The 16,256-nt window shown below is 37.5% G+C and overlaps 1 protein-coding gene across 5 annotated transcripts in view; it reads left to right on the top strand.

The window, feature by feature from the left end:
* The window catches only part of LOC110124514 (UDP-glucuronosyltransferase 2B17-like), a 72,692-nt gene extending 57,990 nt beyond the window's left edge, over positions 1 to 14,702 (top strand). For all 5 annotated transcript variants that reach the window (XM_070458328.1, XM_070458331.1, XM_070458329.1 and 2 more), the window contains 3 exons: positions 2,117 to 2,204; positions 3,388 to 3,607; positions 14,283 to 14,702. In XM_070458328.1, the coding sequence (XP_070314429.1) occupies positions 2,117 to 2,204; positions 3,388 to 3,607; positions 14,283 to 14,562 (588 nt within the window). In that variant the 3' untranslated portion in view covers positions 14,563 to 14,702. The remainder of the gene's footprint in view (positions 1 to 2,116; positions 2,205 to 3,387; positions 3,608 to 14,282) is intronic.
* The last annotated feature ends 1,554 nt before the right edge of the window (positions 14,703 to 16,256 follow it).

Raw genomic sequence — 16,256 nt, forward strand, 5'->3', positions numbered from 1 at the left:
GGTGTTTCCAGGGGTCATGTATGGATGTCAGAGTCGGACCATAAGGAAAGCTGTGCATTGAAGAACTGATATTTTGCATCTGTGGTGTTGGAGAAGACTCTTAAGAGTCCCTTGGACAGCAAGGAGATCAAACCGGTCAATCCTAAAGGAAATCAGTCTTGAATATTCATTGTAAGGATGATACTGAAGCTGACATTCCAATATCTTGGCCATCTGATGTGAAGAGCTGACTCATTAGAAAAGACCCTGATGCTGGAAAAGATTGAAGGCAGGATGAGACGGAGGAAACAGAGAATGCACATTAGTTTTAGCAAGCTCTGGGAGATGGTGAAGGATAGAAAGCATGGTATGATGCAATCCATGTGGTTCCAAAGAGTCAGACACAACTGAGCGACTGAACAAGTCAGAGCCACAATTTTCAGGTCAGAAAAATGATGGATAAAGAATTTGCTTTATTTTGTTTTTTATTTTTTGGAGGGTTATTAGTTTTTATTTATTTTTAGTTCTGTTTTAGTATAGTTACTTTATAATGTTGTATTAGTTTCTACTATACAGCAAAGTGAATCAGCTATATGTATACATATATCACATTTTGGTGGGTTTCCTTCACATATAGATCACCCCAGAGCGTTGAGTAGAGTTCCCTGTACTTTACATAAGGTTCTCATTAGTTATCTATTTTAAACATAGTATCAGTTGTGTATATATGTCAATCCCGATTTCCCATTTCATCCCATCTGCCTTTCCCCTTGGTATCCGTACATCTGTTCTCTACACCTATTCCTCTATTTGTGCTTTGTAATTTATTTACCTATATATATATTTATACATATGTGTATATAAAGAAATATTATTCAACCTTAAAAAGAAAGGAAGTTATGGTATGTTGAAACAAGTGTGATCCCTGAAATAAAATAATGCTAAATCAGAAGAACAAAAATATGGTATGATTTATGTATACAAATAATGTATGATTCCACTTGTACCTGTTACCTGTGTGTGTGTGTGTGAGTCGCTCAGTCGTGCCCAACTCTTTGCGACCCCATGGACTGTAGCCTACCAGGCTCCTCTGTCCATGAGATTTTCTAGGCAAGGATACTCAGATACAAGGATACAAGGGTTGCCATTTCTTTCTCCAGGGGATCTTCCCAATCCAGGGATCGAACCTGGGTCTCCTGCACTGCAGGCAGATTCTTTTACCAATGGAGCTACAAGGGAAGCCCACCTGTTACCTAGCATAGTCCAATTTTATAGAGATGGAAAGTAGGGCAGACATTATCAGGGGATAAGGAATGAGAGCTATAGGGAGTTATTTAATGATACAGAGTTGATGGTATAGATGATGGAAGTATTTGAAGTAAATGTAGAGTTGATTGGACTTCCCTGATGGCTTAGTTGGTAAATAATCCATGTGCAATGTGGGAGACCTGGGTCTTACCCAATGGGTCAGGAAGATCCCCTGGAGGAAGGCATGATAGACCCACTCTAGTAATCTTACCTGGAGACTCCCCATGGACAGAGGAGCCTGGCAGGCTGCAGTCCATGGGGTTACAAAGAGTCAGACACGACTGTGTGACTGGATGCCATGCCATAATAGCTGATGGTTACACAACATTGTAAATGTTTTAATGTCACCAAACTCTAGACTTACAATATTTTCAAATGATAAATATAATTATGAATATTTTACTTTATAAGTCTATGTTACCAGTAAGTATGTAAAAAAATAAGTTCAAAAGAGGTAAATAAACATCCCTCCCCTTTGCCTCTGAAATCTTTGTCTCAAAAATCCCCTTTACCAGAGTGCCCTACTAACACCAGTATGTAGTTCTTTCAGATTCAGATTGTCGTTTTTCTTCATCTACATCTTCATCATTTTTCTTCATTGGGTTAAGTTAGAATTAACCTGAAGATGAAAGGCTATTGATTAGGATTATTGCAAGCCTTTGAAAACATGGTTGTAGTGTTAATGGTTTTTAAACACTCATTACCTAATCACTTGGGGACTCAGTTTGCTTGTGTATTACCTGGAGGCATCAAATCTGATTAATCATAGGTTAACTTCTGACAGGATGTGATTCTAAAAATTTTCTAATAAAGACATTCATCTTAATAGGTTCTGTGGAGATACACAGGAAAGAAACCAGAAAGACTAGGAGCCAATACCCGACTATATAAATGGATTCCACAAAATGATCTTCTTGGTAAGACCAAAGAGAAGAAAAATAAACAGAGATGAATGAAGTATAATCTGAATGATTACTCAATAACAGATATCCTATAAATTTTTATTTAAAATAAGAAAAAAGAAACTTTAATGTGTTGTTCACATTTCTTCAGGAGTTTGTGTTAAAAAGGATTATTCATGACACTTTTTAAAGACTAAGGCACACTTTATTCAAGACCATCATGATAAGTATAGTTAGTAGTGCAATGGACTTTTAGAATAAGACAGAGAGTCTGGACACAACTCTCTATGCAGAAGGGAAAAGTGGGGAATTTGTCACAAAAGAACATAGTGGAAGTTCATTGGATGGAAAATTGCAGAGTTCAACTGACCTAGTAGAATGCTTGCTAACATTGGGCAATGCAGAGATAGTGGAGCCACAAAATCAAATTCTAGTTAAGAAGAGTTCAGAGGAACCTGACTAGACCCTGGTCAAGGATCTTTTTCAAACTCTAACATAAATATCAAGTTTATAACTCTAGCATTTATGATATAATCTCTCCCTCCTCAGGATCAATGTCAGAGAAAATACTTTTAGATCAGGCTCTCATTAACTTTTGTATAGAATATTGTAACACACTCCTGATGCTCTTCATCCATTTTTTTCCTACCTCTCTTCTCTACAGGAAAAAAAAATCTGACAATCAATTTCACCTATATTTCATGTAAAATATAAATGGCTGCATATTAGTATAAAGTCAAGTGCAAATCCTATTTTCTTAAACAGAGTACATCATGAACTTGATGTAACCTATCTTTCTAGCTTTTTATGCCCACATTCTCATATTGAAATCCTGCACATCTCACTTCCCTTTTCCCATCTTCAAAAATATTTGGTTTCTACAGTCCCTCCCTTTGTTTTTATTGATATATTCTTCCTGCAATAATTTGTCAAATGGCAAGTACTATCCATCATATATTCTGCAGGAAACTTCTTACTTGTCTGTGGAATGACTTAATTGCTGGAATCACAAGTTATACTTAGCCTGGAGTAATTAATTGCTGCTTTCTTCAGAGCCCATAAGAATTTATATGTGTTCTCATGGCACAGAATTATATAGACGATGTTACCTAATAGAATTTGGCTTATGTAGGTATCATGATTTTCTGTTTCTGACACTCTTACAATTTAGAATAATATATATTTTTTTAATTTTTAGGACATCCCAAAACCAGAGCGTTTATCACTCACTGTGGAACCAATGGAATCTATGAAGCTATTTACCATGGGGTCCCTATGGTTGGAATTCCTATATTTGGTGATCAGCATGATAACGTTGTTCATATGAAAGCCAAAGGGGCAGCTGTTGAAGTAGACTTGCAAAGAATGACAAGTGCAGATCTGCTTAGAGCTTTGAAAGCAGTTATTAACAACCCGTTGTGAGTAGAGAATACATACTTTTTTAAGAAGCCTCTTGTTTTTTGAAGGAATAATCAGTTTTATACAATTATAAATTGATAACTTTTACATAATTAGCAGTGCATAGCTAATATCAAATAAGATTATTTTATACTTCCTAAATTTTGTGAAATTATTTTGTCACCTACAACTACTGAGTGATAGATTACAACCTCAAAGAAATACTACATTTATTTAAAGAAAATTATCTGTCATTAAAAAGATATAAGCTCTTTAATTAACAATAGTACTTTTTATTTCTTAAAAATTGCAGATATTATCACTATAAAGAATTTAGGAAATATAACAAAATCATAAAAACATAGCCACTCAGCTTTCCTCATGTAGTTATAACCATCAACAGTTTAGAAACTTCTGCTATTTGCTTGTGCTAACTTATAAATAGAAAGTAATAGAAAGATATTTGTAAAAATAGAGTTATATTTGTTAATTTAAAATATTTTATATTGGTATATTTTAAATTAAAACTAGAGAAAGAGAATGAAGCAAAATTGAGAGATCCAAATGGAGGCAGAGAAGACCCTAGCCTCCTTGTTCCCTGGCAGAAAATAACAATTAGACACTATCCATGAACAAAATCATCTCTAGGAATGCTCTAAAGTCCATGTATGAAATTTAAGCAACACAGTAGAACAACAACCAAAAAAAAAAAAGAGAGAGAGAGAGATAAATCACACAAGAACAAAATGATGACAGCTTTATTTTACCAGAATCATCCTCAAGCCAGTCTTGCTCAACACCAAGAGAGAACTCTCAGCTAGAAAGAATTCCTTGGTAGGAAAAGAAGAATGGATTGAGTGACCAATTTCTAAGGCCTTCTGGGACACAGAAATAGAAAAACAAATTCTAAATTTGTATGAAGCCTCAAGAGATCTCAAACAGCCAAAGCAGTCCCAAGAAATAATTGGGAGGCATTGGAGGCATCCCACTTCTTATTTCAAACTGTATTACAAAGCTATAGTAATTTTAAACAGATGATATTGTCATAAAAATAGACATACAAATGAATGGACAGGATTGAGAGCCCTGAAACAAACCCTCATATATAAAGCTGAATAATATTTTTCAAAAAGTGAAGAATAATCAATAGGAAAAGTGTTATCCCTTCAATAAGTAGTACTAGGGAAACTGGATAATTATATGCAGGAGAATGAAATTTGGAGCTGTATATTACATTACTTACAAAAGTTGACTAGAAATGGACTAAAGACTTAAACATAAGACCTGAAACCATAGAACTCCTGTGATCAAACAGGGGGAAAATTTCTTGACAAGGGTATTGGCAACAAAATTTGGGATATGACACCAACAATACAAAGAACCAATGCAAAGCAAAAGGTGGGGCTATATCAAGCTCAAAAGCTTCTGCACAGCAAAAGAAAAAGAAACCCCATATCCATGAAGCATTTTGTTTCCCTTCTCTCTCCCCCTTAACCGTGGCCAACCTGTAAGCTGCTCTGTCTCTCTGGATTTGCCAGTTCTGGATGTTTGATATAAATGGAATCATGCAGTAAAAAAAAAAAAAAAAAAAGAAAGAAAGAAAAAAGAAATGACCTACAAAATGAAAGGCTACATACAAAATTGGAGAATATTTTGAAAATAACACATCTGATAAGAAACTAACATACAAAAGGGATAAGTAACTCATATTACTCAATAACAATTTTTTTTTTAATGAATGGGCTTACCAAATAGATATTTGCCCATAAAAGATGTATAAATGGCCAACAGGTACATGAAAATGGGCTTGACATTACTAAGCATCATGAAATGCAAATCAAAATCCCACCTCACACCTATTAGAATTGTTGTTGATGTTATTTAGTCACTAAGTTATGGTTGACTCTGTGACCCCATTGACTACAGCATGCCAGGCTATGCTGTCCTCAACTGTCTCCTGGAGTTTGCTCAAATACATGTCCATTGAGGCAGTGATGCTATCTAACCATCTCATCCTCCACTGCCCGATTTTCTTTTTCCCTTGAGTCTGACTCAGCATCAGGTTCTTTTGCGGTAAGTTAGCTCTTCTCATCAGGTGGCCAAAGTATTGGAGCTTCAGCTTTAGCATCAGTCTTTCCATGAAATTCAGGGTTGATTTCCTTTAGGATTGGCTGGTTTGGTCTTGCTGTCCAAGGGACTCTCAAGATACTTCTCCAGCACCAGAATGAGAAAGCATCAATTCTTCTATGCTCAGCCTTCTTTATGGTACAACTCTCGTATCTATACATGACTGCTGGAAAAACCATAGCTTTGACTATATGGACCTTTGTCAGCAAAGTAATGTCTCTGCTTTATAATATGCTGTCTGTGTTTGTCATAATTTTTCTTCCAAGGAGCAAGAGCCTTTTAATTTCATGACTGTGGTTGCTCTCCAGAGTGATTTTGGAACCCAAGAAAATAAAGTCTGTCACTGTTTCCATTGTTTCCCCATCTATTTGCCACAAAGTGATGGGACAGGATACCACATTCTTAGTGTTTTTCAATGTTGAGTTTCAAGCCAGCTTTTTCCACTCTCTTTCACCTTCATCAAGAGGCTCTTTAGTTCCTCCTTGCTTTCTTTCATAAGGGCAGTGTCATCTGCATATCTGAGGCTCTTGATATTTCTCCTGGCACTCTTGATTCCACGTCTAACTTCATCCAGCCTGGCTTTTCTAATGATGTACTCCTTTCCTAATTTGGAACCAGTCCAATGTATGTTTGCTTCTTACTGTTGCTTCTTAACCTGCACACAGGTGGTTCTTGACCTGCAAGGTGGTCTGATATTCCCATCTCTTGAAGAATTTTCCACACTCTGTTGTAATCCATGCAATAAAGGCTTTAGCACAGTCAATGAAGCAGAAGTAGATGTTTTTCTGGAACTCTTTTGCTTTTTCTAGAATCCAGTGGATGTTGACATTTTGATCTCTGGTTCCTCTGCCTTTTCTAAATCCAGTTTAAATAACCAAAAGTTCTTGTTCACATAGTACTGCAGCCAAACTTGGAGAATTTTGAGCATTACTTTGCTAGCATGTAAAATGAGTCCAATTGTGCAGCAGTTTGAACATTCTTTGCCATTGCCTTTCTTTGGGATTGGAATGAAAGCTGACATTTTTGAGTCCTGTGGCAACTGCTGACTTTTCCAAATTTGCTGGCATATTGAGTGCAGCACTTTAACAGCATCATCTTTTGGATTTTGAAATAGCTCAACTGGAATTTCATCACCTCCACTAGCTTTGTTCATAGTGATGCTTCCTAAGGTCCACTTAACTTCACACTCCAATATTTCTGGCTCTAGGTGAGTGATCACACCATGGAGTAGGCAATGGCAACCCACTCTAGTATTCTTGCTTGCAAAATCTTCCCCTGGAGTAGGAAATGGCAACCCACTCCATTACTCTTGCTTAGTGAATCCCATGTACAGAGGAGCCTGGACTACTTTAGTCTGTGAAGTTGCAATGAGCAGGAACAACTGAGCATACAAGCATGAAATAATATTTATACATGACTATTAGAAAATCATAGCTTTGACTATATGGACCATTGTCAGCACAGTGCTATCTCTCTTCTTAATATGCTTTTTAGGTTTATCAGAGCGTTCCTTCCAAGGAGCAAGTGTCTTTTAACTCCATGGCTGCAATCACTGTCTGCAGTGATTTTGTGGCCCAGAAAATAAAATGTATCACTTTCACTTTTCCCCCTTCTATTTGCCATGGAGTGATGGGGCCAGATGCCACAGTCTTAGTTTTTTATATGTTGAGTTATAAGCCAGCTTAGAACTTTTAGAAAAGCTATTACCAAAAGACAAGGTCCAAGAGGTATTGGTGAGGATGTAGAAAAAGCACTCCAGTGCACTCCAGATGGGAATGAAAATTGGTCCAGCCACTTGGAAAACAATATGGAAGCTTGTCAAAATATCAACAAAAACAACAAAATGACTTATTATCCAGCAATCTCACTGCTGGATATATAACCAAAGGAAATGAAAACAGAATATGGAAGAGATATCTTCACCCCAGTGATAATTGCTGTATTATTCACAAAAATCAAAATATGAATAAAACCTAAATGTCTGTCAATGAATGAATAGGTTGAGAAAATGTGGTATAGGTATGTAAAGGAGTATTATTTAGCAAAGAAGACAAAGGAAATACTGCCATTTGTGAAAACATGGAATTGTGCTGAGTGAAGTAACTCAGACAGTGAATGACAGACATGAGTTAAGATTACTTATATGTATAACCTAAAAGTTCAAACTCATAGAGCAGAGAGTAGAGTGGTGTTTTCCAGGGTTTAGGAGTTGGGAGAGTGGATAGACAAGCTTTGAGTAATAGGGATCAGGCTTTGAGTAATAAAATAAATAAGTTCTGGGGAACTTTGTACAGCATGGTGGTTAGCTGTGATCATAAATAAATTCCCAGTAGTGAAGGATTACATTCGTTATCTAATTATATTTCATATAAATCAAATATATTCTTTGGAAAAAAGAAACTAATTAAAAGATTTGCCAGGGTTGAATATATGTCTCTATTTATCAGATAAATTCTTACTAGAAATTTTGTATAGATCTATAAATGAGCATTGACGTGAGAGATTAAAATTATTTCTTAGACATTTTAATTTTTTAAATATTGAATGATTTTTCACTATGAAGTCACTTAACTTCATATCAGTGTCTCTCTTTTTTGTTTAACTTATTTTTAATTGAGAGGTAACTGATTTACAATGTTATATTCTTTTATATCGTGCAACAGCATTTTGTTGCTGTTAAGTAGCTCAGTTATGTCTGACTCCTTGAGACCCCATGGACTACAACAGGAGTCAGCTTCAGCATCTGTCCGTCCAATGAATGTTCAGGACTGATTTCCTTTAGGATTGACTGGTTTGATCTCCTTGCCTGTCTGAGGGACTCTCAAGAGTCTTTTCCAACACCACAGTTCAAAGGCATCAATTCTTTGGCACTCAACTTTCTTTATAGTCCAACTCACACATCCATACATGACCACTGGGAAAACCATATTTTTGACTAGATGAACTTTTGTCAGTAAAGTAGTTTCTCTGCTTTTTAATATGCTGTCTGGGTTAGTTATAGGTTTTCTTCCAAGGAGCAAGCGTCTTTTAACACCATGGCTTCAGTCACCATCTGCAGTGATTTTGAGCCCCCAAAATAAAGTTTCTCATTGTTCCCATAGTTTCCCCATCTATTTGTCATGAAGTGATTTGTCCGATGTCATGGTCTTAGTATACTGAATGCTGTGTTGTAAGCCAATTTTTTCACTCTCCTCTTTCACTATCATCAAGAGGCTCTTTAGTTCTTTGCTTTCTTCCATGAGGGTGGTGTCATCTTTGTACCTGAGCTTATTGATATTTCAATAATATCAGATTGTGCTTCGTCCAGCCTGACATTTCCCATGATGTACTCTAAACAAAAGTTAAATAAGCAGGGTGACGATATACAGCCTTGACGTACGCATTTCCCAGTTTGGAACCTGCCTGTTATTCCATGTCCAGTTCTAACTGTTGTTTCTTGACCTGCATACAGATATCTCAGGAGGCAGGTCTGAGATATAATATCCCATCAGATATAATATCCTACAGATATAATATCCCATGTGTTGAAGAATCTTCCACAGTTTGTTGTAATCCACATGGTCAAATGCTTGTGCTGTAGTCAATAAAGAAGTAGACATTTATTTGGAACTCTCTTGCTTTTTCGATGATCCAATGGATGTTGCCATTTTGATCTCTGGTTCCTCTGCCTTTTCTAAATCCAGCTTGAACATCTGGATGTTATTAGTTTGTGTAGTGTTGAAACAGAGCTTGGAGAATTTTGAGCATTACTTTGCTAGCATGTGAGATGAGTGCAATTGTGCAGTAGTTTGAGCATTCTCTGGCATTGCCTTTCTTTGGGATTGGAATGAAAACTGATCTTTTCTAGTCCTGTGGCCAATGATGAGCTTTCCAAATTTGCTGGCATATTAAGTGCAAAACTTCAATAGTATCATCTTTTGTGCTGTGCTTCATCCTTCAGTCATGTCTGACTCTTTGCGATCCCATGGATTGTAGCCCACCAGTATTGCTGTAATTAGACATACCTTAGTTGGAATTTCATGACCTCCACTAACTTTGTTTATAGTGATGCTTTCTAAGGCCCTTTTGACTGCACACTGCAGGATGTCTGGCTCTAGGTGAGTGACCATACCATCGTGGTTGTCTGGGTCATGATCTTTTTCGTACGTTCCCCAAAATCACTACAGACTGTGAATGCAGCCATGAAATTAAAAGACACTTGTTCCTTCAAAGAAAAGCTATGACCAACCTAGACAGCATATCAAAAAAACAGAGACATTACTTTTCCAACAAAGGTCCATCTCGTCCAAGCTATGGTTTTTCCAATAGTTGTGCATGGATGTGACAGCTGGGCCATCAAGAAAGCTGAGCACTGAAGAACTGATGCTTTTGAACTGTGGCATTGGAGAAGACTCTTGAGAGCCCCTTGGACTGCAAGGAGACCCACCCAGTCCATCCTAAAGGAAATCAGACCTGAATATCCATCAGAAGGACTGATGTTGAAGTTGAAACCCCAATCTGATGCAAAGAACTGACTCATTGGAAAAGATCCTGATGCTGAGCAAGATGGAAGGCAGGAGGAGAAGAGGATGACAGAGGGTGAGATGGTTCAATGGCATCACCAACTTGATGGACAGGAGTTTGAGCAAGCTCTGGAGGTTGGTGATTGACAGGGAACCTGGTGTGCTGCAGTCCATGAGCAAAGAGTCAGACATGAGTGAGCAACTGAAATGAACTGAACTCTTTATATTCTTGCCACCTCTTCTTAATATCTTCTGCTTCTGTTAGGTCTATACCATTTCTGTCCTTTATTGTGCTCATCTTTACTTGAAATATTTCCTTTGTATCTCTAGTTTTCTTGAAATCTCAAATCTTTCCCTTCTATTGCTTTCCTCTATTTCTTTGAATTGACCACATAGGAAGACTATCTTATCTTTCCTTGCTATTCTTTGAAACTCTGCATTGAGATGGATATTTGTTTCCTTTTCTCCTTTGCATTTTTCTTCTCTTCTTTTCTCAGCTATTTGTAAGGCTTCCTCAGACAACCATTTTCCCTTCTACAGTTCTTTTTCTTGGGGTTGATTTTGATCATGGTCTCCTGTACAATGTTATAAACCTCTGTCCATAGTTCTTCATGCACTCTGTCTATCTGATCTAACCCCTTGAATTCATTTGCCACTTCCACTGTATAATTGTAAGGAATTTGATTTAGGTCATATCTGAATGGTCTACTGTTTTTCCCTCCTTATTTAATGTAAATCTGAATTTGGCAATAAGGAGTTAATCATCACAGTCAGCTCCAGGTCTTGTTTTTGCTGACTGTGTAGAGTTTCTTCATCCTCACCTTCAAATAATATAATCAATCCGATTTTGGGATTGACCATCTCTACACATTGACCACGTATAGAATCATTTCTTGTGTTGTTGGAGGAGGGTGGTGTTTGCTACTACCAGTGCATGTTCTTGACAAAACTCTGTTAGCCTTTGCCATGCTTCCTTTTGTACCCCAAGGCCAAAATTGTCTGTTACTCTAGGTGTTTCTTCTTCCTATTTTTGCATTCTAGTCCCCTATGATGAAAAGGACATCTTTCTTTGGTGTTAGTCCTAGAAAGTCTTGTAGGTTTTCGTAGAGCTGTTCAACTTCAGTTTCTTCAGCATTAGTAGCTGGTGCAAAGATTTGGGTTGCTGTGATATCGAAAGGTTTGCTTTAGAAATGAATAGAGATCATTCTGTCATTTTTGCGATTGCTTCCAAGTACTGCATTTTGGGTTCTTTTGCTAATTGTGAGGGCTACTCCATTTCTTCTAAGGGATTCTTGCCCATAGTATTAGATGCAATGGTCATCTGAACTAAATTTGCACATTCTGGTCCATTTTAGTTCACTGATTCCTAAAATGTTGATGTTCACTCTTGCCATCTCCTGTTTGACCACTTCCAATTTGCCTTGATTCATGGACCTAACATTCCAGGTTCCTATACAATATTGCTCTTTATAGCAACAGACTTTACTTTCACCACCAGAGGTATCCAAAATGGGCGTCATTTCTGCTTTAGGTCAGACTCTTCATTCCTTCTGGGACTATTTCTCTGCTCTTCTCCAGTTACATTTTGGACACCTACTGACATGGAGGGTGCGTCTTTTGGTGTCATATTTTTTTGCCTTTTCATACTGTTTATGAGATTCTTAAAGCAAAATGCTGAAGCAGTTTGCCATCCCCTTCTCCAGTACAATAATGTGAATCCCCCATAAGTATATATATACAATCCACTCCTTCTTGAGCCTTCCTCTGACCGCTACCCCACCCCACCATTTTGTGTTTTGTGGCAATCTCTTGGGTATATTCAAGTCTTTTCAACCCCATGGACTGCAGCCTGATAGGCTCCTCTGTTGATAGGACTTTCCAGGGAATAATACTGGCATGGATTGCCATTTCCTTCTCCAGAGGATCTCACTGACCCAGGAATTGAATGTACATCTCCTGCTCTCCTGAATTGGCAGGGAGATTCTTTAGCACTGAGCCACCTAGGAAGACCTGAAGTACTAGGCTGAGCTCTCTATGTTATATGGGAAATTCTACTGGCTGTCTACCGTACACATGATAGTATATATAAGTCAGTGCTACTTCCTGCATTTGTCCAACTGTATCCCATCCCTTGCTGTGTACACAAGCCTGTCCTCTACAGCTGCATTTCTATTCCTACCTTACAAATGGGGTTATAAGTGCAATTGTCTTCCTAGGTTACAATATTAATATATGATATTTGTTTTTCTCCTTGTGACTTACTTCACTCTGTAAAACAGGCTGTGGGTTCCATCAGTGTCTCATAAACATCACATCTTAGATTTCTTTGCTATATTATCAGTACAATGATATCAAAGCTTACAACATAAACATCTTGCCCATGATCACAATTTCCAATATTATTGAGCATTAATTTCATATTTATATGGATTTAATGAACCAATTTATGTTTCAATAGAGTATTTTATTGACTTTTTATCTGATAAATATTTTCTTTCTGTATCTGTCTTGGAATTTCTGTTGCTCTTGTTTGTTTTCCTGAGATGTATTCAGAAGTACTTATTCCTTAAATTCTTGTGTATTAAAAAAGGCCTGCCTTGGTTGTTTAAACTAAAGGGCAACAGGGCTTTGTTTACTTTTTTCTGGTTTATAGTTCTCACCCTCAAAACTTTTTGCATGCTTTCCCATGATTTTCTACTATTTAATGTTCTGTATTCTTTATCAGTGATGATTGCACTTTGGTGTGGGTGAATAACATCCCGCCTTCACAAACCCAAGGAAATCTTGCTTATAAGTCAGCCATTCAAAGCCTTCAACCAAAACCCTGGTGTGGTCTTCTGTTCCTTGACAGAAGTTAGACAGGCTAGTATTCTAGGTATCGGCATCCTTCCATCTCATCACTGCAGGTACAGCCCTCTGTTGTTGTAGTACAGGTGCTCGGTCATGTCTACTCTTTGCGACTTGTGTCTACTCTTTGCATGAAATGAAGCACGCCAGGCCTCCCTGTCCCTCACCATCTCCCAGAGTTTGCCCAAGTTTATGTTCATTTTCAGTGATGCCATCCAACTGTCTCATCCTCTTATACCCTCTTCTCTTTCTCCCCTCAATATTTCCCAGCACTGTGGACTTTCCCAATGAGTTGTCTATTCTCATCAGATGACCAAAATACTGGAGATTCAGCTTCAACATCAGTCCTTCCAGTGAATATTCAGGGTTGATCTCCCTTAAGATTGACAGGTTTGATCTCCTTGCTATACAAGGGACTTTCAGGAGTCTTCTCCAGCACCACAGTTGAAGGCATCAATTATTTGGCATTCTGACTTCTTTATGGTTCAACTCTCACAATGGTATGGGACCACTAGGAAAACCATATCCTTGACTATTCATGACTGTTCAGACCTTTGTTGTCAGAGTAATGTTTCTGCTTTTCAACACACAGCTCTCTTTAGCCTGAGGCAAAAATGCCAGCATCTATTCAGTCTCAGGCCCTATTTCTTGCCTAGAGGATCACATGAAGCTTTCTTGCTTTCATCTGAAATGTCAGGACCATGAAGATCACAGACTGAAATCATTTCCTGTTACTGCTGATGTCTCACTAATACTGACACTCCAGACCAAACCTGGGGAAGAGTGAAGCGGTGAGGAAAGGGCTCCTTTTTCATTGACCTTCCCCTCCATGCTGCTTCCTACACTATCATGTTCCCAATACCACACTCAGCAAATTAGACCAAAATTCTGTATTCTCAAGCTACATATACTATTAATCTATTCCTATTTCTGTACTTACAGAATGCTATTTTCAATTGGAAGTTATTTTCTCTCCTACCTCCAATAATTGCTGAGACTCTAAAGCATCCAACAGATTCCAGCCAGTGGACCATTATATCTAGAAATATCTCAAGAGGAAACAAAATCTCATATGCTTTTCATAGTCTTGGTGATATAAATTATGATACAACTTATCATATAATTAATTATGCAATATATTTTTATAATATATAACTGTTTTAGGTATATCATGTCTTTAATAAACTTTACAGGTTGCTATTTATATATTCAATTTTAGCTATAAAGAGAATGCTATGAAGTTATCAAGAATTCACCATGATCAGCCTGTGAAACCCCTGGACCGAGCAGTCTTCTGGGTTGAGTTTATCATGCGCCATAAAGGAGCCAAGCACCTTCGCCCAGCCTTCCGTGACCTCACCTGGTATCAGCACCACTCTTTGGATGTGATTGGCTTCCTGCTAGCTTGTGTGGCAACTGTTGCATTCCTGGTCACTAAATGTTGCCTCTTTTGTTGCTGGAAGTATGGTAAGACTGTAAAGAAGAAAAAGAGAGAGTAGCTTTCTTCTGCCTTATTTTTTTTTTTTAACAGGTGGGCTAGAAACCTTGACAGAGTCCACCTGAATAATCCAGCCACTGATATGAAAAGATTTCTCTCCTTTTCTTCTGGGTTCTTGTCCAATCTTCAACTTATCAAGACAAAGATTCTTACTCCAAAAATATGCTACATGATTCAGAATTAAGGTTTAAAATAATCTAATCTTTAAAAAGATATGATAAATGAATAAACACATGGAAATTGTTACCATTAAAGACTTAGTGCTTTCCTTTATTCATTGCTTTCAGTTCAACCAGTTGAGATGCTGGTGAGGCCTCAGGAACATAATGATTAATTTTATTTCCATATTGATCAGGATGAATATTTATTAAATATCTAACATAATTTTGGGTTCAATACTCAATAATTATTTCATATTCTCTAAAAGACCTATACAAGAAGTAATGCAGAACACACTCTAGCCAGAGCTTCTTTGCAGTCAGAAATATCAGAAGCCTGATAGAATTTCTACTCTGCTGTAAATCACATTTTACACTGTCAATTTCCTTCCATATCACACATTAGACTTTGTGCCCCTTGGAATACAAAACACTGTTTTTTTTTTGTTTTTCAAAGACTATCCTTCATTTGAATATTAATAATGATAGTACTTCATTTGTATTGTAAGACTCCTTGGCTTCGGAGAACTAGCTGATTATTGTACATTTTCATGGTTATTGGTATGATGGACCAAAGTAAATGACTGGAATTTAATGCCCACTCTTTTAAACTAACTTAAGTACAATAAGGCTGTATATTGTCATTCTGCTTATTTAACTATATGCAGAGTGTATCATCTGAAATGCTGGCCTGGATGAATCACAGCAAGAATCAAGATTGCCACAGAAATATCAACCTCAGGTGATACCAGATGATACCCCTCTAATGACAGAATGTAAAAAGGAACTAAAGAGCCTTTTGATGAGGGTAAAAGAGGGAAAAGCTGGCTTAAAGCTGAGTGTTGAAAAAAAATGAAAATGAAAATCATGGCATCTGGTTCCATCATTTCATGGCAAATAGAAGGGAGAAAAGTGGAAACAGTGCTTTCCTGTCCTCCAAAATCACTGTGGATGGTGACTGTAGCCATGAAATTAAAGGATGCTTGCTCCTCAGAAGAAAAGCTATGACAAACCTAGACAGTGTGTTAAAAAGCAGAGATACCACTTTGCAGACAAAGCTCCATGTACTCAAAGTTATCCCTTTTCCTGTATATTTGTGAGAGTTGGACCATAAAGAAAGCCCAGCAGTGAAGAATTGATGTCTTAAAATTGTAGTGCTGGAGAAGACTCTTGAGGGTCCCTTGGACTGCAAGGAGATGAAACCAGTCAATACTAATGGAAATCAACCCTAAATATTCATTGGAAGGACTGATGCTGCCTTTGAATCTCCACTATTTTGGCCACCTGATGAGAAGAACTGATTCATTGGGGAAGACCCTACTTTTGGGAGAAAGATGGAGAGCAAAAGAAGAAGGAAGTGGCAGAGGATGAGATGGTTAGATAGCATCACTGACTCATGGACATAAATTTGAGAAAACTCTGGGAGATAATGAGGACTTCCCTAGTGGCTTACTGGTAAAGAATCTGCCTACCAATGGAGAAGGCACTCATTTGATCCCTGGCCCAGGAAGATCCCCCAGAGGTGGAAATGGCAACC

Source organism: Odocoileus virginianus, chromosome 29 (genome assembly GCF_023699985.2).
Source record: "Odocoileus virginianus isolate 20LAN1187 ecotype Illinois chromosome 29, Ovbor_1.2, whole genome shotgun sequence".
Lineage (NCBI taxonomy): Eukaryota > Metazoa > Chordata > Mammalia > Artiodactyla > Cervidae > Odocoileus > Odocoileus virginianus.